We start from the raw sequence: 24,961 nt of genomic DNA on the forward strand, positions 1-24,961 counted from the left end.
GTCCAGTATATAAGACTGAGCGTCATATGCAAATCCGGCTGAGGCGAGAGCGTCATATGCAAATCCGGCGGTGCATCAGCCAATAGCTGAGGCGAGCGCGTCTCTGCAGGAGGGGATGTCCAGCGTCACAGCAGGACAGAGTTCATGTTGTCTCTGATCATGTGAGTCATATTTCATAACAGAGTGATCTGAGCAGTGACCTGGCAATATATGAGGGGAAATTCCCTCTGGATCACTGCCAGAGAATACAGCAGTATCTTAAAGTCCCAAACGACAACAATAAACGTGTAATAATATTGTGAATGTCATTGTAATTCTCTAATTCTTCACTTTTTTACAAATGGTAGCTACATTTCTTGTGGCTAACTTGCTCATTTTGATACAGGGAATGTCACACAAAAGCTTTCTTGCTTCTGCTATACAACAATAATAACAATGTTACAAGTTTTATCCACATGCATTTATGTATGCATTTATTTAAATATGTATATGCATTATTTTTTTCTTTGTTTGAGTCAGTAACTGTAAGCATTCAATCTGGATATCCATTATACAAGCTCTAGTAACCCACATAAGTCAGATATGGTTGGTGTGAGGGTGTTGTATTTCTTATACAGCTGCTAGCTAAATAAAGTGCCGTGTCATCATCAGGTTAGCAGAGGCCTATTTAATATCAGCTCCCTGAAAAAAACACATTTTGTCATCTATATGTACTGAACAAACTTTAAGCTTAAGAATTTATTAAGTATTCTCCATCATCATTTCATAACCATGTATAAAAGCTTAAGAAATATATTTTGTATTGTCATATATATATATATACCACAATACTAGAAATGTGGACCGATGAAGAATATTAATAATTCACAGTTGTATTCATGTAATAACATTTATTCTTTTATAATTATAAATTAAATTGTATTAACTTTTGATTTAATATTTTAATACTACTACTACTACTACTACTACTACTAATAATAATAATAAGAAGAATTGTTTTTATTAATAAAAATAATAAATAAAATATAAATATACTGTAAAATGTAAATATACTGTGTCATCATGAATGAGGGTTAGTAGTCGACCTTTCAATATTTGTTCCTTAAAAACCACATGAAGGAAACTATAGGCCTTATAGCTTACTGAACAATCTTTAAACTTAAGGATGCATGTTCATTTGAAAATCATATGTAACAACTTATATATATATATATATATATATATTGTGTGTGTGTGTGTGTGTATGGATGTGTCTCTGTGTGTGTGTGTGTACCTGTTTTTCTATTCAGGTGTGGACTTAAACCTGAAAACACACAGACTCATGGGGACTCGTGTCACGGTGGGGACCTAATCTGAGCTCCCCACGGGTAAACAAGCTAATAAATCACACAGAATGTCATTTTTTGAAAATCTAAAAATGCACAAAGTTCAGGTGTAGGGCAATAGAAAATACGGTCTGTACAGTAGAAAAAGCATTACGCCTATGAGAGTCCCCACAAGGATAGCAAACCAGACGTGTGTGTGTATATATGTATATAACATGTTCACAGTTATTAAACTATTACTTTTCTAATTAAAAAAAATATATATTAATTGATATTTTATTTTAGAATACTACTACTGCTATTATCTTTTCAGCCACCGTTTAACGTTTTTTACATTTGACATTTCAACTCTTTAAGTTTTGGTGTAGCCATATGATCCCTCCCTTACCTACATTTTTAAACCTTCTCCACACAGAGACTCTTTCTTCTAGAAGCCTCCTGAAGAGTCAGAGATGGGAAAGAATGCAGTCATTCTGGAGGAGTGGCTCTGTCAGCTGACTCTGACTCACACGCCTCATGTGATTTCCTTTGTTTACAAGCAACATCTCCACATCCAATAACACTGATAATGAGCTCATATTCACCCGAACAAACAGACCTTAAGTTTGAACAGGGACAGAAATAGCCAGACCCTATCAATTAGGTTGTTCTCTTATTACATTAAATTGAAAGCCCAATAGTAAAGATAAATGAATGAGGTCAGTGAGAGTGTTAATGTTTAATTGGTGAACTATATTAAATGTCAAACATGAAGATTCCTGTATTTAATTAGCCTATATGTTTAAATGAAACTGTAGAGTCTCATAATTGTTCATGTGTGGCTTTTGTTTTTACAGACACCTGTGTTTTAACAGGGGTTAAAGAAGTTTATCAACCTATATCACATGATCAAACACCATCTGCTGTTAGGACTCTCAATAGATGGCGCCATTGTCTGACATGCCAGCACAGTATTGCTAATGTAGGAGTGATCCAGAAAACAGAGCAACACTAAATGTATGTTAAATACAGATTTGTTTGGAGAAACTTTAAAGTAGACTGTTATGTAAGTTGTTTGGAGAGTTTAAAATAAAAGTAAACAGTTTAAAGTAAATGCATCTTAAATGACAATTTCAGCTGCAATATGTTAATGGTTAGTACTGATTATATATATTCCTGAGACACTATTTTATTTCATCAGGTTGCTGCCACACTCTGGAAATCCTCTCGATGACATCTTCTGATGGGGCCTTAAATGTGCTTGAATGTAAATCAATATTTAAAATGCCGCAAAATGTTCTTGTTAATGTGTTTACTGCAAGAGAGACACTGACGGTCTTAAGTACCTGCAAGAATATTTGGGCCCATTTTGTAAGTTCCTCTAAGAAGAGGTTCTCCAGAGGGTTTCACAAGTCTATCAGCAGTTTGATGCGCAAAAAAAACAACAAAAAGACAACCAAGCTGCACAGAAACTAGATTCAGGATTCAAGTTTATTCGTCACATACACAATTATACAGAGTATAACCAGCAGTGAAATGTAAGTCCCCGGCTCCAGCTCTGTGATCCAAAAATCAATTTAATATGCAGTCCCCGGGTAGGGGACATATCAGGTATTAAACTGATAAGAACAGATACTACACTTGATCTTAGCCAAAAGGCCGAGAAGCGATCTACTTTTTATTTGTCAATATGCACTGTGCATATTGGCACAACACTCTGCAAAATTAAGTTGGCCAGTCAAAGATGAACTGTTTGGCAGAACTTCAACAGTCAAAGCGCTAGAAGAGATGAAACTGGGCAATCAGAGGCCTGATTCATCGCCAGAGCATTAGATGAAACGATGACTGGCTGAAACATCACAGAGATGTGATTGATCATCTACAGGCATGAGTGCGGCATAATTGGATATTAACTGATCCTGTAGTAAACAGATATTCACGTCTGTCAATCGCTCCCTTCAATAGTGCCATATACATTTTTATACCATTTTTCTATCCCTCCATCCAATGTGTATCTTAAACAATGATTATTTATCTGTATATTTACTATCAGCTTTAGGGAAAGTTACATTGGAATATTGTGTTACTCCATAAAAGGTTGTGTTACTTTCTATGGAAAGCTGACCTAAGCTGACAAAAACCCATTAGTTATATTTTTGGCAGCTGTAAAGGCCCTTTCACACTAAAAGTGAAATGAATACGCCTCAAGGTGAATGAAGTGCCTCTGCACCTCACTCCTGATTTCCCACATCATGGGGACAGGAGAGGTGTCCGTGAATACAGTGCCCTCCGCTAATATCACCACCCTTGGTAAATATGAACAAATAAATCTTCATCGTTGACCTTTTTGATCATTCATTCAAAAAAAATCACAAAAAATCTAACCTTTCATTGAGGTTAAACAATTGAAAGTGGGGAGAAAATCTCATTATGAAATAAATGTTTTTCTCCAATGCTCCACAGTTAATGGCAGTAAAATATATCTGAAGAATATTCCCAATCATATTTACATTTTTTAGCACACCAGAATTCTATTCATATTGAATAAAAAGGTGCCGTTAATTGTGGCCAATGTGTATTAGAGAAAAACATTTATTTCATAATGATATTTCCCCCATTTTAAATTCTTATTATCCAATGAAAGGTTAGATTTTTGTGATTTCTTTTAAATAAAAGATCAAAGAATTAACAATGCAGATCATATTTACCAAGAGTGCTGATATTTTTGTCCATGACTGTATTTCACAATGATATCCCCCCACCACCACCACTTTCAGTTGTTTTACTTCAGTGATGGGTTAGAATTTAGTGAATTTTTTTAAATGAAAGTTAACAAAGCAGATTTATTTCCACAGCTTTGCTCATTAGTGGAGGGCACTGTACATGGGAAAACAAAGTATCTTGCATTTCTTATTTGAAAAAGTAACTCAGATATCTTATTATAAATTTAAAAGTAATGTGTTACTTTACTAGTTACTTATAAAAAAGTAATCTGATTATGCAACTAGTGTTACTTGTAATGCATTATGCCCTCTTACACTGTTTACTATAATACTAATCCTTGTAGCATGTTTATGTATGCATTTAGCAGATGCTTTCCCATATGACTTACAAAAGAGGAACAAAAGCAATTCTTCAAGGAGCCAACAATATAATGGCTTTATATGACTTGATACAGGCTAGTAGTGTCCAAATAGTTATTGTAGTAGTGATGTTTAGTGTTGTTATTCATTAACAGGATTCAGACTATAACCATTAACAGTTAATTCAATTCATTAAGATGCCTTGATCACCCAAATACTAAAATATATGTGCAATAGCCTATACCAGGGTTCCTCAAATCTGGCCCACGAGATCCTCTTTCCTGCAGAGTTTAGCTCTAACCCTAATCAAACACACCTGAGCATGCCAATCAATGTCTTCAGGATCATTAGAAAATCACAGATAGGTGAGTTTGATCAGGGTTGGAGCTAAACCTGCAGCGCATTGGACCTCCAGGGCAAGATTTGAGGAAGCCTGGCCTATACGATAAATAGATTTTGTTAATTTGGCAATTTGGAAGCTAAAAGAAAAGAGGAAGTCAATTAGAGCTCTAGCAAAAACAAAGGGCATGGAGAAATTAAGAGTTTGGAAACCACCAGCGACACCAACAACCAACAACGACCTGATCGGCTGAGAAAACAACAGTAGTTGATTACAGACAAATCATAAAAAATATGGAGAAAAAAAGGGAACTGCAATGATCCCAAGCATACAGCCTCATCTGTAAAGCATGGTGGAGGTGGTGTCATGGCACGGGCATGCATGGCTGCCTCTGGAACAGGCCCTCTCAACTTTACTGATGACTTAATGTATGATGACAGTAGCAGAATGAATTTGGAAGGGTATGAAACCATCTTGCCTACCAATATTCAAGAAAATGCCACCAGATTCATTTGGAAGTGCTTCATATTGCATCAGGACAATGACCCAAAACACCCTGCTAGTTCAGTCAAGGTATTTATAAGAGCAAAGAAATGGAAAGTCTTAGATTGCCCAAGTCAATCTCCAGATTTAAATCCGATTGAACATGAATTTCACCAGCTGAAGAGGAGAGTAAAGGCAGAAACTCCCCAAAACAAGCAACAATTGGAATTGGCTGCATTAAAGGCTGGGAAAAGTATTTCAAAGAATAAGACCAAGAGTCTGGTGATGTCTCTGGGTCACAGACTCACTGCTGTGATTGTGCGCAAGGGATCTACAACTAAATAATAGCTTTTAATCTTTTATATCTGCCTTATGTTCAACTGTCCCAATACTTATGCTCACATCAATGAGTGGGATGAACTCTAAAAGTGCTGTTCTTTTTATTTGGTAAAACATATATGTGTTGAAACGGCTAATAATAAAATGTGACATTCTGTAGTTTTGTCTCATATTCATCTTTTAATCATATTTGTAAATGTATTGACTCCACAGCCAACAGAGCTATTTTGTCTTTACTGTTCCAATACTTTTGGAGGGCACTGTATCTACACACACACACAAACACACCCACATTATCCTAAATAAAATTGACAAATAAAATACATTTTACATTTACATTGAAAAGATATTTAAAATGGAAATGAGGAAATATAAGTAAAAATTTAAAGTTGAGGCACTCATGGAAATGAACGGGGTGAGTGTGAAGGGCACTTAAAAGTTTATGATCTAATAAAACTTAAATTATTTTAAAAGTTTTGCTTTTTTGAGCTTTAGGCATTTTAAATACACCTATTATTGTAGTGTTTCTGTAAAAGATTCTACACAGAAAAGGTAAGTAATAATAATAAGAGGTTAATGAATTTGTTTCACACTATAAATTCATGTAAATATATATATATATATATATATATATGGGGCGGACTTACCCATTAGGCAAAGGTAGGCAACTGCCTTGGGCCCCCAAAAGCCAAGGGCCCCCTAAAATACTTTTCATATACGAGATGCGCATTAAGCGCGGACATGCGAACGGTTGCTGTTTACACGACAACCGCCTGTGTGTCTGAGTTGAACGTGCTTCTTGTATATCATACTTGTAGCAAATGAAGCTGACTGCCGCACGTTTCAGTCACTATTTCATATTCATCCCGTTGTTTGACAACAGAAACAGAAAAATATACCAATGAAAAGTTTTATTGAGAATTTAACTGCATCAAAATACAGTATGTGGCACAGAGAGGCAAACAAATGTAATAATAAATAATAAATGTACATTTTGCATTTTCAGAAGAAGTGAGCTGACCTGTCCATCTCCTAATGGCAGAGAATGAATGTGCATTTTCAATAATCCAGTCTGCAGTTTTTGAAAATCCACCCACTTAAATCCGTTTTAAATAATATAATAATTTATACTTCTGACTCATCCCTTTTCTTTAAAAAAAAAAAGTGGTTTAAATGTTCAATTGTGAGGTTTATCATTTTATTGATTTTTTTGTTAAAACTTGTGTCTCAATGGTAAATCAATTGCTGTTTTGTGGTCTACAACATGAAAAAATAAAAGTGTCTGCTAAATTAATAAATGTAAATGTAAATGAAAGAATGCCTTTATAACATGTACATAACACATGTAGAAACATTGGACACAACTATGGGGCACCATTGTGCAGCGACAAAAAAGAAACCTCAAGGTTGATCTAGATAAATCAGGTCAGGTCAAGTCACCTTTATTTATATAGCGCTTTTAACAATGCATATTGTGTCAAAGCAACTGCACAATATCAAAATAGAAAAATAGTGTGTTAATAATGTAAAATGACAAGATTAAACACTCAATTTTCAGTTAAAGGCATTTCATTATTGAATTCAGTGATGTCATCATCCAGCTCAGTTCAGTTTAAATAATATCTGTGCAATCAGGTCGACGATATCACTGGAAATGAAGTGTGCCCAACTGAGCAAGCCAGAGGCGACAGCGGCAAGGAACCAAAACTCCATCGGTGACAGAATGGAGAAAAACCCTTGGGAGAAACCAGGCTCAGTCGGGGGGCCAGTTCTCCTCTGGCCAAACGAACCAGCAGTTCAATTCCAACTGCAGCAAAGTCAGATTGTAAGGGCTCAACTGGTTCCAGTGGTCTTTTCCCAATGGCTGTCTAAGTGGTGGGGTCCTCACTGAGGAAATGTGTGCAAATGTATAGAGCCCCAATTCCTATATTTGCCTGGGGCCCCCAATTCACTAAATGTGCCCCTGTTTATAAATATATATATATATATATATATATATATAAATGTAAAAATACGCTTTTGTAGGCTATAGCCATGTACATAATGTTTACATGAATTTACTAACCTCTTATTAATTACCTTTTCTGTGTAGAATCTTTTACAGACTATATAGGCTACGCCCTTAAACATGGTGTTACAGCAAAGCACGAGAAGATATAAAGATACACCAGGACCTCAAACAATAAACAATGTAGCCTATGCTTTCTGTGATATTATATAATACACAAGTCTACTACAGCGTGCAACTGTTGCAAAAATAGAGAGCGTGTTTCTTTTTTGACCGCGCGGAGGAGCAGCTGCACCGCCTGCACGAGCCAGTCCAACAACACGCCGCGAAACACACACACGCTCCTCTCTCCATCCTCTCTCTCTCTTTCTCTATCGCACACACACACACACACCCACACTCTCCCGTATAAACGGCATCTGCCTGTACACAGTCTGTAGCATTCTCGCCTCCCTCTCCTCTCTCATGTGCGCGCGCTGTCATTAACGCACGCCAGACGCGCTCGAGCTCACGGTTCGGTTCGGACATGATACCGGCGCGCACCCGGAGATGAGGCTCAGAAATGGCACCTTCCTAACAGTCTCACTATTCGGGTTATGTGGGCTTATATCGTTATCCTGGTACACCGCATTCAGCAATTCCAAAGGTAAGAGCCCGTGTTTACGCCTTCGCTCTCTGTCTGAGCGGAACGCATCATGCGTGGAAACCAAATGCTTCTCTTGCATTCTGTCATGCATTCAAATGCGGCACTGAAGCTGCAGATCACCGAACAGCTGTTCAATGCAACGCTGCTGCTGCTGCTTGGCTTGTCTGTGTTTGTGCACCTTCTGTCTGCAACTGCTCCTCAAACTATCAAAGAGGCCTGTTGATGTTTACTGAAATGCAAAGGCAACACTATATAGTGCATTACAGGTAAATTTAGAAGCATATCTACCCAAATAACCATTTTCTGCTGAGATGCTGCTTTCATTTGGGGTTTGATGTTGTTTTTACATCTGCACTTTCTAAATAAGGAACCTAAACCCCTTTGCTATTTCAACAAATTTGCATTTTCGAACATATTCATCGCTTCCTGGGGTGCTTGAAGGCTCCTGAGAAGTTGCTTGTAACAATCTTCTGATGTTGAACATCTTTGAATGTAGTTGGTATGATGAAGGCATGATGGCATTTGCTTTCTTGCTCGGATGTGGAGGATCCTTCCTGCTTACTTCTTGGTGATTGATATCTCATAAGGTTCTGTAGAAGGCAGCACATAACTTGCAGAAAGAATGTGACATTTGTGAACTATGAGAAATGGGTATGATGTTTGTGTAACGTATTAGCTAAAATTGCTCAGTTGGCCTTTTCCACTTGCTCCCAGTTTTAAATCCTAATTATATCAAGCTCTACATATGCCCATATTTGCTCTCAATCCATATTCATTAATTAAGCCTCATGGATACACCTGTGTGCACATAACACAATGAGCTTTTTTAATACGTGAGTGCAGGTGTGAAAAAAGGACACTTATTTTAGTTTCTCTCTCATCACACCTTTTCATCTTTTCTCTTTCTCTCCCGTCTGACTCTTTAGGCGTAGTCCAGCTGCTCACAAATCAAAGCAGATGTACTCTGGTTAATTGCTATTGCTTTATCAAGTGCAACGCAGCAAAACGTTCTATAGCTGTTTATGAAACATTTCATTTGCGTTTGTTTCACTGGATCTTGCCCTGCCTCTTGTTTTTGCTTTTTGTCTGTAACTTCCTGTTCTCTTGTCATTATGAACAGCCTTTGCTCATCTCATCTAGATGCTAAGTATCGTATTCTGTTCCCACATATTATTCAAGTTTAGACTGTTTCTTGTTATTTACTTCTGTGGAAACCCACACAAAGCTTGTGAGTTTGTCCAATTGTCTTGCTAGAAGAACCTTCATCACCCTGGTTTGTGTGTGTGCATGTCTGATGTAGTCCATAACATGTTGGTCATATTTCTACCCTAAACCATTCAACGCCTGAGTCTTTTTATTTCTGAATGGGCTCATCACAAATGGTGACCTCTAAGGTTTTCATTTGCAATAGACACACAGCATTATGTGAACTTCTCTTACATTCTGATGAAACAACTGTCAAGAACATATTTTACCTTTGGAAAAATAGTTAAAAATTTTTTAAATATATTTAAAAATTAAAATGAGCTCTTTAAGGCCTCAACTGCAATGGAAATGCAAAAAAATAAAAATAAATAGTAAATAATAAAAATACTTATTGTAGGATTTTGTTTTGAATTTAATTAGTGTTGATTTTATATATATATATATATAATTTTTTTTTTTTTTTTTGTAAGGTGGAATAACTAAGAAATTTTCATGGGCAAGATGAAACACACACATAGAGAGAGACATTTACAGAACATTAAGACATCCACAACCGAACTAGAACATAAAATATACATTTTCGTTCAGTTCACCTTTTATTTTTTTTATTTTTTTTTATTATTATTATTGGTGCACACAGACAGAGTAAGGGCACATTGTGTATGTATTTTATTAACAGAAGAGTTGTAAGCTTATTGTCAGACAGACTCTTTGTGGTGATGGATTGCCGGAGCTGGAAGAATTAAAACACAAACATCTAGTACCTGTCCAGACATGCCTGTTCAACACACTCTGACACAGGCAGATCAAGAGAGGCATAATTTACCCTTTATAATTACATGCCTTTGTAGTAGAAATCTTGTGACCTCACACCATTTTCCAAGCCTCACAAAAGGAGATAGTTGACCCAGAAATGAAAATCATCATTTATTTGTTATTATAAAAGTCAACTGTGAACATTCTGCTAAATAACACTTTTTTTGTTGTTGTTGTTCAGTGGAGGAAAGAAAGCCATACATGTTTGGAGTACATGAAGTGATAAAAGAGTTCTGATTATTCAGTGAACTATCCCTTTAAGCCTGGAGTGTTTAGGAAGAGGTTCAGTTGACTACTAGTGAGAGAGATCTGTACGGTCGGTCCAGGTGAAAGCTCTTCCAGAGAGATGGAGAGAAAGCCCTTATTATCTGCATCCTGAAAGAGATAAAGATCTGGCTTAACCTCTTGATCCTTCCCATTTACTTCTTGTTTGGTCTCTTTTCTTTTTCCTGGTTGCTCACTAGAGGAGTGAAGCCCAGCAGGTATCACATTGCTTTTCATTCCAGCTTAAGCTGATGTGATATCTCAGTGATACTCCCCAGTTACCCAGAATCCTCCCAGCAGAGATGAGGCAAGGAATCTGAGCAACCCTGTATTGATTTAGTCTTTTGGGGAAGAAACTAGAAGAGTAAATAGAGACATTGTAGGTCTTGGAAGAATTGGCGTAATTTACCAGTTTGTCCAAGGCTTACTGAAATTCTAGTTTCTCTGCCAGTGTTTCTACAAATACAGATTGTCTCAAACTCTGATAAGAGATGCAGTTTTCAGTTTTATTGCTGTATTAGTCTTTTTTTCTTTCTTTTTTTAGTTCTTATACTCGATTGAACTGAAACCATATAGAGATACAGTGGTTATTGCAAAAGTAAGCAAAAATGTCATTCAAATCAAACATAAAATGACAAGGCATGCTAAATTTAGTTACATATTTGTCAGAAATTGTTTTGTAAGCACACACTCAACTGTTGACAAGCTTACATAAACGGCAACATCATACTGTAACTATACACGTTCCTTTTAGTGTACTGTCATATTAACACGTACATTAACCAAACATTTGCACCTGCATTTGCACTCTTGTATAAAATACTCTTCAGGCCTTAAATGTCTCATGGTTTTTGAGGTTTAGTTCCGCACGCCCTTCCTGAGGCAAGTCTAATTTGGTAAAAATCACATCTCATTTGGTTTGTCTCTCCCACCTTCAGTATTTAAATAGGGCCCTATGATTTCGAAGATCACAGAATAGCGATATCCAGTCATAAAAAAGCACCATGTGACAAAATTTTGGATAAATCAAAAGTAGGGCTGTTCAATTGCTCAGATTGTGATATGAACAAGTGGCAATGAATTATAGTGCAAATAGACTGGTATTTAAATATGAAGTCTACATGTTGTGCAAGTTTCTGTGTGAATGAATGCCGCAGTTTGATCTTCTACACAGACTGAAGCACTGGTGGTGTGTCTCCGTATATGAGGACATGAACACGTAAACTTCATCTTGTTCTGCTCTGAGAGTCACTTCACCAGCATTTCACCGTCTAATTTAATTCAAAACTGTCGTCAGATACCCAGAAACTCAAAGGTCTTCATTATAACCTACATTTTTTATTAAATCATAATGCAATCAAAAATCAAAACAGAAAACTGAATTTGGGAAATATTAAAACTGATTTCATAGGGCCCCAATTTCAACCAGCCATATCTCACAGGAGTCATTATTTCCGTCGAGGAGAGGCATGGATTGCACACTTCATCAACTCAAGGCAAAAGAAAAGCTTAGTGTTAAAGGAAATGCCATTCAAGGAGGTGTTTCGTCTAATGTTAAGGTGGTTAATTTATCTGTTTGTCTCAAAGCTCGTCTCGGCATGATTGTGTGCTGGCGTGAGTTTTCACTCATGTTAATTTGTTATGTAATATTGTGTAATATCCTCTGGGTGCTGCTCTGTTATCCATGTGCATCTGTCCAGCCAAAAAAGGATGAACTTGACTGAGAGACGGTGTTTTGATGAAAGCCGTTTGCGTTCCTGGCCAGGATCTGTTCTTCTGCATCTTATCAGTCTGTTTGGGGCATTTCAACACATTAACTACATCTGAGTCAGGATTTATGTTTAAGCGATTGGTCAGGTTGACGAATCATCTAGTTTTCTAATAGCAACCAGCACATGAGTGAGGTTGAGTTGGTGATTTATGCTTTTTTATTATTATTTTCATTAGACTTTACTAGAGATGCATTAGAGACTTCATCCCCTGTAAACATCTCAGATGTTTTGTTTGCATAATGTGTTGTGCTTCAGCATGTTTGGCTATCTTTTGGATTGTCAGCACCCTAAAATCACTATAAATCCTATTTTATATTTATTTATTTATTTTTATTAATTAATTGATTTTTTTCTTGTTTTTTGCACTATACAGATCTTTTTCTCAAATATCAATATGTAGCTAGTGAAGCTTTTGTTAAAATATACAGCATGTAATTTTTTTTTCTTCTAAGAAATAATAATAAAAGCCATGACTGACCGATTGGTGTCATTTTACCACCAAGATGTATTGCATCATGGGTAATGTAGTTTTTCAATAGGACGATTCTTTGAAAAATAGGTTGAATGGCTTTAACAAAATCATAAACGATTGATTGACAAGTAATCATAAAAAATCAATTCTCCAATGGAGAAAATGAATGTGATTGTTAATTCTGGAACTTAGCTGTCGCACTGTTTGCAAGTATGACTTCATTACAACATTTATTATTGAGTATTGGTTTTATTTCATTTTTCCTATTTATTCAAAAATGATTGATTCTCAAATATGTTTAAGTGAATATATTTTGTCATTTAAACCCATTTTATAATGGTATCTTAGTTTATCTATATACGTTTTAAAGGGCTAAAAGCGCCGCCTTGTTTAATTCAGAGAATCGGAGCTGTCATTCATCCACTTCTCTGTACTTTCTTCATAGAGTAAGAAGTACATTTTATAGCTACCTATACATGAATAAAACACATCATCAATTTATATTTGAAAGGTTTATTATTGCCGCTTCTATAGAAAATAGACAAACACTGAAAGTTCTGATCACCCTGGTGTGATTGTTTGCTTCAAAGGGTTAAAAATGCATCCTGGTATCCTGGCATTTGACTAGTAAAATTGGAAAATGTCATTTTGTAGATCCCTAAGTGTTGAAGGGGTACTTGCCAGACATTTGGCATCTGCTGTCATACTACTGCTTAGATGCCAAATAAATAAAAAAATCTTAGTGCTAATAGTTGCTCCTTGTAACAAAATTCTAAGAAAATTCTTAGAAATGTGGGTGTTTCCTTTTAAAATTAGAAAAAAGTAATTCAGAAAGCATCTTAACCCTTAAAAGAGGTCTTAAGGTCCAAAATAGTTAGGAGTACGGACGAGGACTTTTAAGGGGCTTAAGAGTTTCTTTAGCAGCGGAGAAAATGGACAAAACATGAAGAGGGGGAAGAAATGTGTTGCACACAATGCATGACAGTGAGTTAATAAGACGCTACACATTAGCTCGTGCAGGGATCATGTTTGTGACCGATCTTATTAAAGACATGCTAACATGACACTGCGCTGAAATGCCATGGCGCCAGAAATCACTACATTAACATATTTGGCAACGGGAAAAATGCAACTATGCAGCAGTGATGATTTGGGTCTGTTACAGCACTTATTAGACCATGGCTCTGTTCATTTCCTGTAAAATACGGTAAGTATGACAGTATGGTAAATAAAGAATATATACATATATAGTGTGTGTGTGTGTGTGTGTGAGAGAGAGCGAGTACGGTAAAACAGGAAAAATTACGCCTGTTGCTTAGAGACTTGTGTCATAGTAGCGGCCCCAGACAGGGGCTCCAAGGGCTTAAGACTCTATGCTGTTGCCAGAGTAAGTGTAACAAACAAAATAGCCATGTGACGGTCTGCAAGAGCAGTTTGTTTAAAGGTCTGTTGTCCTTGAAGTAGTTACTTGGTACACTTTTACAGTAATACATTAACACAATAAGTGACCAACAAAGAAAAGATTCTCTTGATTTTAGCAGGGAATGTGTTTTCTTGTCAGAGTTTTATAATTTATGTTAACTAGAGTGCTAAACTTGCTTCATTGTTATGGTGGGTATTGCTTGTGCTCAATCCAGATTTGCTGTGTGTGTGTATATATGTGTTCTGGTGTGAGTCTTGCACCTTTGGAAAGACTTGAATTATTTAGGGCTGGAGTGGCTCTAGAGCACTTGAAACCCTCCCTCAATAGAGGCCCGGCTGAAAAGAGAGCCAGCGCTCAATCCAGCTGACTGAAGCCCATCTAAATATTTAATTCATCCAAGGACACAAATTCTGAAAAGCACTGATCAATTTGCTATGAATGCTAATGAATGTTTAGATTCAATCAGAATGTAGTTCTACCTGACTTCAGACAATTTGGAGCAGCCTCTGGAATATTAAAGAAACATTGTCTCTCTGTGCTACTAGTTCTCTTAAGCTTCACTCCAGTCTTCAGAGTCACATGATCCTTCAGAAATCATTCTAATATGTGGATTGGCTGCTCAGAAAACATTTGTGATTATTATTATTAATTTTGAAAACTGGTTAATATTTGTGTGGAAATTGTGATTCATTTGTTCAAAAGAACAGCATTTATTTCAAACAGAAATCTTTTGTAACGTGTATTTTACTGTGACTTTTGATCAGTTTAATGCATCCTTGCTAAGAGTATTAATTTCTTTCATGAAAAAGTTTCACCCCAACTTTTTGAATAGTAATGTATATTAACACTTATTCTACACAACTGATACATTGATATGATTAAGCCAGCATGGCTAGAACAAGTCAATGCTGATAATGATAAAAATATCTAAATATTGACCAATTATAAATGGCCAGGTCAATATATTTCTATAGCTTTCTCTAGATCAACCTCTGGATTAAATAGAAATACTCAAATATATCTAGCACTAGTGCTCAATCAGTATGATTTCAGTGATACCAATGCGAGATCTAGATAACATAATGTACTGTACATAGCATATAATATCATAAAGCAGCACATACAGTCATCGCCAAAAATATTGGCACCCTTGGTAAATATGACCAAAGAAGGCTGTGAAAATTAATCTGCATTGTTAATTCTTTGATCTTTTATTTAAAAAAAAATCACAAAAATCTAACCTTTCATTGGATAATAAGAATTTAAAATGGGGGGAAATATCATTATGAAATAAATGTTTTCTCTAATACACATTGGCCACAATTAACAGCATTATTCAATACTTTTTGAAACCTCCATTTGTCAGTTTAACAGCTCTAAATCTTCTCCTATAATGCCTGATGAGGTTAGAGACCACCTGACAAGAGATCAGAGACCATTCCTTCATCCAGAATCACTCCAGATCCTTTAGATTCCCAGCTCCATGTTGGTGCTTCTTCTCTTCAGTTCACCTCACTCATCTTCTACAGGGTTCAGGTCAGAGGACTGGAATGGCCAGCAGAAGCTTGGTTTTGTGCTCAGTGACCCATGTTTGTGTTGTTTTTGAGGTTTGTGTTTGGATTATTGTACGGTTGGAAGATCCAAACATGGCCCATTATAAGATTTCTAACAGAGTCAGTCATTTATCAGTGACTCAGAGGACTTCGGAGGATGCCAACGCTCAGACAACATACAGAATTACCAAATTTTGCCATAAGTCAAACATATTAAGGTTCTGCAATATATAAATATATTGTGGAAACTTAAATTCCTGTAGAGCTACTTTGCAACGATTCGTAAAAAGCGCTATACAAATAAACTTGAATTGAATTGAAACTTGAACTTATTGATTTTTTTATCTGTTGGTATTTGATAGAATCCATGATGCCATGTGTCTAAACAAGATGTCCAGGACCTCCAGCAGAAATATAGGCCCACAACATCACAAATACAGCAGTATATTTCATTGTACACATGGGGTAATTTTTATCCCTGTGTTCACCAAACCCATCTTGAGTGTTTGCTGCTAAAAAGCTCATTTTTTTGTTTCATCTGACCATAGAAGCCAGTCCCATTTCAAGCTGCAGTCGTGTCTGATAACTGAATATGCTGGAGTCTGTTTATGCTGGAGAATTTTTCTTGAAACCCTCCCAAACAACATGTGCTGATGTAGGAGATTGATCATTTTTTATTTTAAGGTTTTAAACTCAACCTTTCTCTACAATTCTCCAGCTGTGGTCCTTGTAGAGTCTTTAGCCACTCAAATTCTCCTCCTCACCGTGCATTAGGACGATATAGACAGACGTTCTCTTCCAGGCAGATTCATAACATTTTCTGTTGATTGGAAATTCTTAATTATTGCCCCGATGGTAGAAATGGGAATTTTCACCAGGACTTGAAAAGGAAAAAAAAAGGTCAATCAGTTCACTCCGAGCAGAATCGATATTTAAACGTTTCTGTTCCTGCGTTCCTCTGTATTATAACCGTTCTGAAAATGGTTTGAGTAGAAAAAATAACGTTATTTTTTTAAATGGTCTTTGCCTATTATAATAATAATAATAATAATAATAATAATAATAATAATAAAGTACAGAGTTGTCTTTACACAAAAAGAAAAAGCAAGGAAAAAGAATCTCAACATGCTGCGCTTAGTCACAGGCAATACAGCATCATCGTTTCTAGATTTGCCTAAATGTAGGCTACAAAAAAAATCTATTAATGCTTTAAAGACATTAAAGTAATTTTTAATGATATTTAAAAATGTTTGCTGCATTGTTAAAAAAAACGCTACTTGTATAAAATTGCGTTTTGAGGAAAAAAAAAAGTTGCGTTGCATATTAGGCTATTACATTCACAAATAATGTAGGCTAAAATGCTGGTAAATCAAAATGTTTACAAACATTATAAACACAGTTATTAGTTTTTTCGTTTTCGTTCCTTGAACCGGTTCAGAGCCCTGAGTTTTCACTGCTTTAGCTGTTTTCTTAAAGCCAAATCACTAATTTGTGAAGCTCAATTATCTTTTGCTGCACATCAGTATATATTCTTTGGTTTTTCTCATTGTGATGGATGATTAAGGGAATTTGGGCCTTGTTTTCCCTCCTATTTATATTTCTGTGAAACAGGAAGTCATGGCTGGATAATTTCATGTTCATAATCACCCTGGAGTGCTCAAAATTGTGAATATGAATGGGAATATACTTCAGAGATATTTTACTCATAAGAATTTCTAAGGGTGCCAATAATTATGTCCAATGTGTATTTGAGAAAACATTTATTTCATAATGATGTTCCCCCCCAATTTAAATTCGTATTATCCAATGAAAGGTTAGATTTTTGTGAATCTTTTAAATAAAAGATCAATAGGATTAACAATGCAGGGGAAGTTGTGGCCTAATGGTTAGAGAGTCGGACTTGTAATCCGAAGGTTGCGGGTTCGAGTCTCCGGCTGGCAGGGATTGTGGGTGGGGGGAGTGAATGTCCAGCGCTCTCTCCACCCTCAATACCACGACTGAGGTGCCCTTGAGCAAGGCACCGAACCCCTAACTTGCAGCATAAAATGGCTGCCCACTGCTCCGGGTGTATGTTCACGGTGTGTGTGTGTTCACTGCTGTGTGTGTGCACGTTGGATGGGTTAAATGCAGAGCACGAATTCAGAGTATGGGTCACCATACTTGGCTGAATGTCACTTCACAATTCACACAATTCACAATTTATTTTCACAGCCGCCTTTGATCATATTGACTAAGGGTGCCGATATTTTTGGCCATGACTGTATACTGGTAATACATACAATTGATTGACTACTGTATTATGAAATACTATAATACGCTATATAACAATACAGACTATAGATGGAGATGCTAAACCTTAGATATTTTAGTGTGTTGAGAGACACTGCTTGTGGTTAGTGTGTTATTTATTTATATTATATATTTTTTATGAAACGGCTCTGTGTAACAGTTTCATTTTGACCTGTTTCAGTCAAAGAGGGGTTTATCCACACTGTATCACACAATCTGTGTTTTGTGATGTCATGATGAGCCGTGCAGTCATATGCACTGTGTGTGTGTGTGCGTGTGTGTGTGTGTGTGTGTATCAGGGGATGTGCCTGTAGGCAGGAACAGTCTTGTCTCTCTTAATTTAGCCCCGGTGATGCAGCTCATGTAGCCCTTTTCTTTCACTCATTATATGATGTGGCACTCTGCCAAAGGCTACATTATGCAAGCCACCCTCCCTCCTGACACCACCCACTTGCAAACTCACACACACACACAGACAGAGTGAGACTGGATTGAGAATGCAGGTTAGCAGGTGGCATCATTTATAATTAATGTGACTGATGTTTTACCTGTGATTTCCATATGGAGAAACGCAAGAGTGTGTGCCCCATGTGTGTTCAACGTTTACTTCTATTTCACTGCGGAGCAAGTTTGTCTTGTGAATGTTTACAAGACATCCACCATCCTGCAACACTGAGAAGGAGTAACCATGCAAAACAAGAAGTCTCCTGTTATTATCCACGCATGCAATGTCACCATTTTGTTATATTTGACATGCAGTATATATGCAATATACTGTACAGTATATTATAAATAAGTGTGAATGTATTTGTTAATGATTGCATGGCTCAATCCTTAAGTGTAAAAAACACCCAAAAAGTAGCATAAAAGCATGACACTGTCTAGATTCCATGTCTTCTGTAGACATGTGATAGCTTTGTGTGAGGAACAGAGAGAAATTTCAAGTGATAGCTCACTAAAAAATGTCATCTGTCATCATTTACTCACCCTCAGGTTGTTACAAACCTGAGTTTCTTTCTTCTGTTGAGCTCAGATGATGAAGAATGTTGGTAACCAAACAGTTGATGGTAGCCTTTGATTCCACAATATGGAAAAAAATGCTATGGAAGTCAATGGGGACCAGAAACTATGTAATTACCCACATTATTCAATATCTTCTTTTGTGTTCAACAGAAAAAATTATATAAAAAACTTTTAACTTTACCCACAGTGATCAGATCATTAAGAGATTAGAGCTGGTGAATCGTTTATTATATATATTATAAATAACATAGCCTGAAGTGAAGTGACATTCAGCCAAGTATGGTGACCCATACTCGGAATTCGTGCTCTGCATTTAACCCATCCAACGTGCACACACACACACAGCAGTGAACACACACACACACACCGTGAACACACACCCGGAGCAGTGGGCAGCCGTTTATGCTGCGGCACCCGGGGAGCAGTTGGGGGTTCGGTGCCTTGCTCAAGGGCACCTCAGTCGTGGTATTGAGGGTGGAGAGAGCGCTGGACATTCACTCCCCCCACCTACAATCCCTGCCGGCCCGAGACTCGAACCTGCAACCTTCGGATTACAAGTCCGACTCTCTAACCATTAGGCCACGACTTCCCCTATACTGTATATGAATTGTCCAAACAAACCGATACACTAGAATTAAAGGGTTCATATGATGTGATTTCTTGTTTTCCTTGTCTTTAGTGTGTTATGAAGCTGTTTGTGCATGTATACGATCTGCAGAGTTACAAAGCTCAAAGTCTCCCACTAAAGGATTTATTCTATCTAAAAGAGAAGGCTGATCCAGACCGGGCTAAAATGCCTCATTAAAACACGCCCCCACATGTCTTCGTCACGATGTGGAAATATTTGCGTAATGCCGACCAAATGTTCACGCAAAGAAAGGCGGCGTGGTTTCAGTAACCGCAGTAGTGTTGATGCAGCCATGATAGGGGGACGCTGTGTGTTTCTATGCGAAAGCAAAAGCACTTTATTTGGTCTTCAGAAAGTACATGCAATTGGGAATCATTGATTAAGATTTGTTTACAACAGAACAGCACAACCTAAATGTTTGAATTTGTGCAACGCATTTTATGGCAAATACATACAAGCATCATCACAGTGTTTGTCACATGACTCTGTTCTCCTCTCGGGCTTGAACTGATGATAAATTATCAACTGTCTTTATATTTACTTTGAAAGCTGAAGCTTGCGATTATGGAAAGGGCCCACAAGCGCTTGTGGTGTTTGGCCAATCACAATGTGCTGGGTCAGCTGGCCAATCAGAGCAGACTGCACTTGTCGGAAGGAGGGGCTTTGTAGAAAGCTACGGGTTTAAGAGACGTGGGGCGTAGAGGACCTACAATAATGTACAGTATTTGAAAAATAATGTGTTTTTTTAACATTAAAGCATGTCAACTTTGTTACACAAAATGCACAAAATAATGGTATTTAAAATAGCATCATATGACCCCTTTAATCTTTTTTTCTTAAAGTGTTCATCATTGTTTTGTATGATGAACAAATATTTAAGTTTTTATTTAAACATAGGCTAATGCACATACATTGAGTATGTGTGCTTGATCCGCCAGAACCAATGAGGTTTGTTCTTGCCTGCCCTGTCACACAAGCACAGCTGAACTGCCTTTGAAAAGATTTTATTTCACATTAAATATGGTCAGTTTGGTTGCACTGACTTTCAGTGGATGGACAAAAAGGATGAAAGAATATTTAAAATATCCTCATTTGTGTTCTGAAAAATTAATGACATGAGGGTGCTTTTTTCTCACTTTAACAGCTGTGATTATACTGTAATGTAATTGAATGGAAAAACAGATATTTTTCATCAAATTCTCCTTTTGCTTTCCACTGGGGAAAAAATGACGAGAGTCAGTAACAAAACATTCTTTTTTGTTGTTGTTGAACTAATTCTTATACATTGGAGAAAGAAAGAGGTTTTGTGCTCATTCAGGGACACAGATGAATTGTTCTGGTTATGGGTCAGAGCATTAAGAGGGCAATATGCCAGTGTACTCTGGATGTGCAAAATCACCCTCTCTCTCATATTCAAACACGCTCATACCCTGAAGAGAGCAATGATGGAGAGAATTCAGACAGGACGTGACAGCCCGTTACTGACATACTGAAGGCATTTACTCTTTGCACTCAGCAGAATAGTTTTTGGTTAGAGTCTTACTATATTAATTATAATATCTGATGTAAAACAATAGAAGTCTATGGTGTGTGATTAGCTGGACAAACGTGTGTGTGTGTGTGTGTGGTCCTCTCAATCATTAGTTAGTTATCAGGAGAATAGCATGTGACTAGAAGAGACCATGTGGGCATTGCATGTGATGTCTCGCACCCGTTCAGACGGCAGTGTTAAGCCGTGGTCACGCTAGACTTTGAGCGTGTGAAATGACTTCAGACCCACAGCAATGCAGACCATGCAGCTTTAGGTTTGTGTGTTCTTTGAATCGATCTGTGATGCTTAAATCCTTGATTTACAGGCCATAGTTCTGCAAACTAAACTTTGGTACACAGCGTAAGACAAGAGTTGTGTTTCTGAGCAGTGTGTGATTTGTAGCTTCATGCGCTCGCTCTCTTTGATTGATTACTTTATGCATACTAGTAAAGTGTAACTTTATGCAACGAGTCAATGACATGAGACTATTTTTTGTTTGTTTGTTCTATCAATTAGTGGGTCAAAAATACACTACTATTCAAAAGATTGGGGTCAGTAAGTTTTTTTTTTTTTTTTTTTTCTTAAAACTAATTATTTTATTCAGTAAGGACTCGGTAAGGAAAAATAGAATTTGAAATAGAAATTGTAATACATTGACATTTGTATTTATAATTTCTATTTCAAATTCTTAAAAAAACAACTTTTTATTCATCAAAGGATCGTGAGAAAATCTATCATAGTCTACACAAAAGTAAAGCATCACAAACTCAATCATGTGACATTGAAGAATGGAGTAATGATGCTGGAAATTTGCCATCATAGTAATACATTACATTTTAAAACATATTCAAATAGAAATCAGCTATTTTGAATTGTAATAATATTGCTGTTTTGACTCTAATTTTGATCGAATAAGAACAGCCTTGGTGAGCATAAGAGATTTCTGTACGTATAAAATGCGATTCATAACCACTATTATTTGCATGTCTTCTATGAGTTTTAAATTTCTGAATTAAAGTTAATTGAAGTAGTTTAAATTTCACGTTGCAAAAGGTCATGAGGTGTGACTCCCCAAAAACTTATTTGAATTTATATATTATTTATTATATGCAATTATATTATAATACTGTTTTTAGAAAAAAAAAAATATTTATTTTTAAAAACATTTGATAATGATTAAGATGTTTACTTTTTTTTTTTGTACTTACACCACTTTTTAGCCCGAAAATGTAAACTTTTTTTCAAAACTGCCATTTTTTTTTTTTTGTACAACTAGCAAGAATAAAGTGTATATTTCAGTACATTTAACCTATCTGCTGCTCTTCCTCGGTCTCCTCTAAATCTTCAATTTTGTCAGTATTCCTATACTTTTCTCCTCTAGTTTTGTGTCCTGTACTCTATCAATTCCCGTTTGTGTGACCTCTGTGAACGGTCTATACATTGCCGTTTCATGAAGAGATGATTTCTGTACTTCTTGTGTCTTCAAAAAACCATTTATCATCTCGCCATTTTCTTTAGAGATGTGATATTGCCGGTTTGTGCTGTGAAGCCTGTGTTCAGGATTCTGCCCTTGTGCACTGTTTGCGTGGAGGTGACTGTCTGATTCAACCTAGAGTTTAACCTCTCGTGGAGGCCATTGTGCTTACTCGTGAATGTTTCTTTTATCCCTATCTGTCATCCTTCTATCTCATTTGTTTGCTTGCTTTTCATGCTTGAGGTCTGTCAGAAGAGGTCATGTTTACCCAGAGCGCACTAAAGCCAGGAAGGACAGATTTTCCCATAAGGCATTGCTCCCACGACCCTTTCAGAGTTCACTCTCAATTGCTCTGTCATACCCCATTAGAGCCCCAGACCTTTGATACGGGCCCTGACACCCACACAACCCTGCGCTGAAACTGAGAAATACACTCGCCCGTGGAAACAGGAATGCTCTTACTGATCCGTTCCTTCAGACGTGAGGAAGGAGACTGCTGAACATTGCTGAAGTTCAGTGTAAATGCTTGTTCACATTAGGAATAACAACTATAACGATAACTTTATTAGCGTCCAGACCATAACGTTCTGTTTATTAAAAGCATGCGCTGCAGTTTTGTCATCTGCTACTTTAAAGTCAGATGTATTCTGATTGGCTGGTTTTTATCAGCTGGAAAAAATAGTCTAGTTTCTCTGTGTAGTTATCATTATCGTAATTGTTGTGGGTTTCTGACTATGATTCATAATTATTTTCACAAGGATATCTTTAATCCCTGGGGAAAACTGTCCTCTGTCCATTTCCATTCATCTCAATGACAGTTGTTCTGCTAGTACAGGTCCCCTGAAGTATGAAACCTGCTTGCTGTCATCATTGCTCCTGAAAAACAAAAAATCGTATAGAGAGGAGCCCTGAGGACCCTCATGACTGTGTGTCAAGGTCAATAAGTCTCTTAAAATATCAGATCATTGACCAAGGCAAGGTTAGTTCTGGTTGTAAAATGTCATGTGGAGTGACTTCTAATGATATGAATTAATAATTTGTTATTTGCAAAATAGTGGGTCATAAAGTGTCATTTAATGTAAACTTTTTTTTTAAAGAATTTTTCCCCCAAAAAATATGAAACCACTGTGAATTTTATTTAGGCCCATGTGAAACCAACATAAATACAAAGAGCACATTTCTAAGAAAATTGTACTTTTTAAATATGATTTTTGTCATGCATCCTAAAATAATTAATACATATAATTTTTCAAATGATTGTTTAAAAATGTCTCCCATCAACAGACCAATAGGCCTATTTGTCCTCATGTGCTTTTATAGATTTCATTGGTCATTTCATAACTGCAAATCCGGATCAATAGAGCTGATTAGCATTTGCCACAGCTCACTGACCTGTATCAGTGTTTGTCCTAGTTTATGATGAGCAGGCTCCAAATTAACACTTGCCAAGGGCGTTTACATAGTTTGTGGTGTGGCTGCTGTCAGACTAAAAAGAGCTGGCCACTTCATCTTTAAGCAAAAGTTTCTTCGCTAAATACTGTGGCATGTTTACAAAACAAAATATGCAGTCAAATGCTCTGAACAAACATATAACACATATAATATAAAGCTATTCATTGATGTCTGTAGAGACAGTCAGACTGCCAAATGTATTTTGCCCAAGCAAGACATTTATGGAGCTTGGTTAAATAAATGCTTTGTTTATAAAAAGGATGACATTTTGTTCTATGAAACTTGCAAGATGCTTTAATGATACAAAGACCTCTTAAATGTCAAAAGATCATTGAAAATTGGATTTCTCATGTCATGATGCCTTAAATAAATCCCTAAATAATCCCATTGCCTTAGGGACAAACACATATTTGTAAGTAATGACCAGTAAGAATTTTGTGGCCGGTAGCCTGCCATTTTCTAATTTTACTACACCCACCATGTGCAGTTGTGGAATTAAAGTAATGACTAATTTTAGTGATTTAATAATTGTATGTGAGAGGAGGCATTGCCATCTTTGCAGAGATGCTTGGATGAGATGCTGGTGGAAGAAATTATATGATGAAACACAGTAGTGAAGATGCAATTAAAAACCACTTGACATTTTAAGTCATAAAATTGATAATTTTCTTAAACGGTATGGAAAGTTTTTATGAAGCTAACATGAATAAATTCATTTAATTATCATGGACACTCTTAAATATCATTGACCCATATAATGTGGATAAACTGTTAGATTTCACAAGATTTATGCAGAATAATAACGTGTCATAGTAAATGACAATAGCTTACAGTGTCATTAATTTTTGGATAAAC

General features: G+C 36.5%; 1 protein-coding gene across 1 annotated transcript in view; it reads left to right on the plus strand.

The window, feature by feature from the left end:
- The first annotated feature begins 7,953 nt into the window (after nt 1-7,953).
- Nucleotides 7,954-24,961, plus strand: part of LOC306883791 (alpha-1,3-mannosyl-glycoprotein 4-beta-N-acetylglucosaminyltransferase B-like) — a 148,486-nt gene continuing 131,478 nt past the window's right edge. Inside the window, exon 1 of the mRNA XM_079439276.1 lies at nt 7,954-8,203. Within this exon, the coding sequence (XP_079295402.1) occupies nt 8,107-8,203 (97 nt within the window). The 5' untranslated portion in view covers nt 7,954-8,106. The remainder of the gene's footprint in view (nt 8,204-24,961) is intronic.

The sequence above is a fragment of the Barbus barbus genome (genome assembly GCF_936440315.1).
Source record: "Barbus barbus genome assembly, chromosome: 17".
Classification (NCBI taxonomy): Eukaryota; Metazoa; Chordata; class Actinopteri; order Cypriniformes; family Cyprinidae; genus Barbus; species Barbus barbus.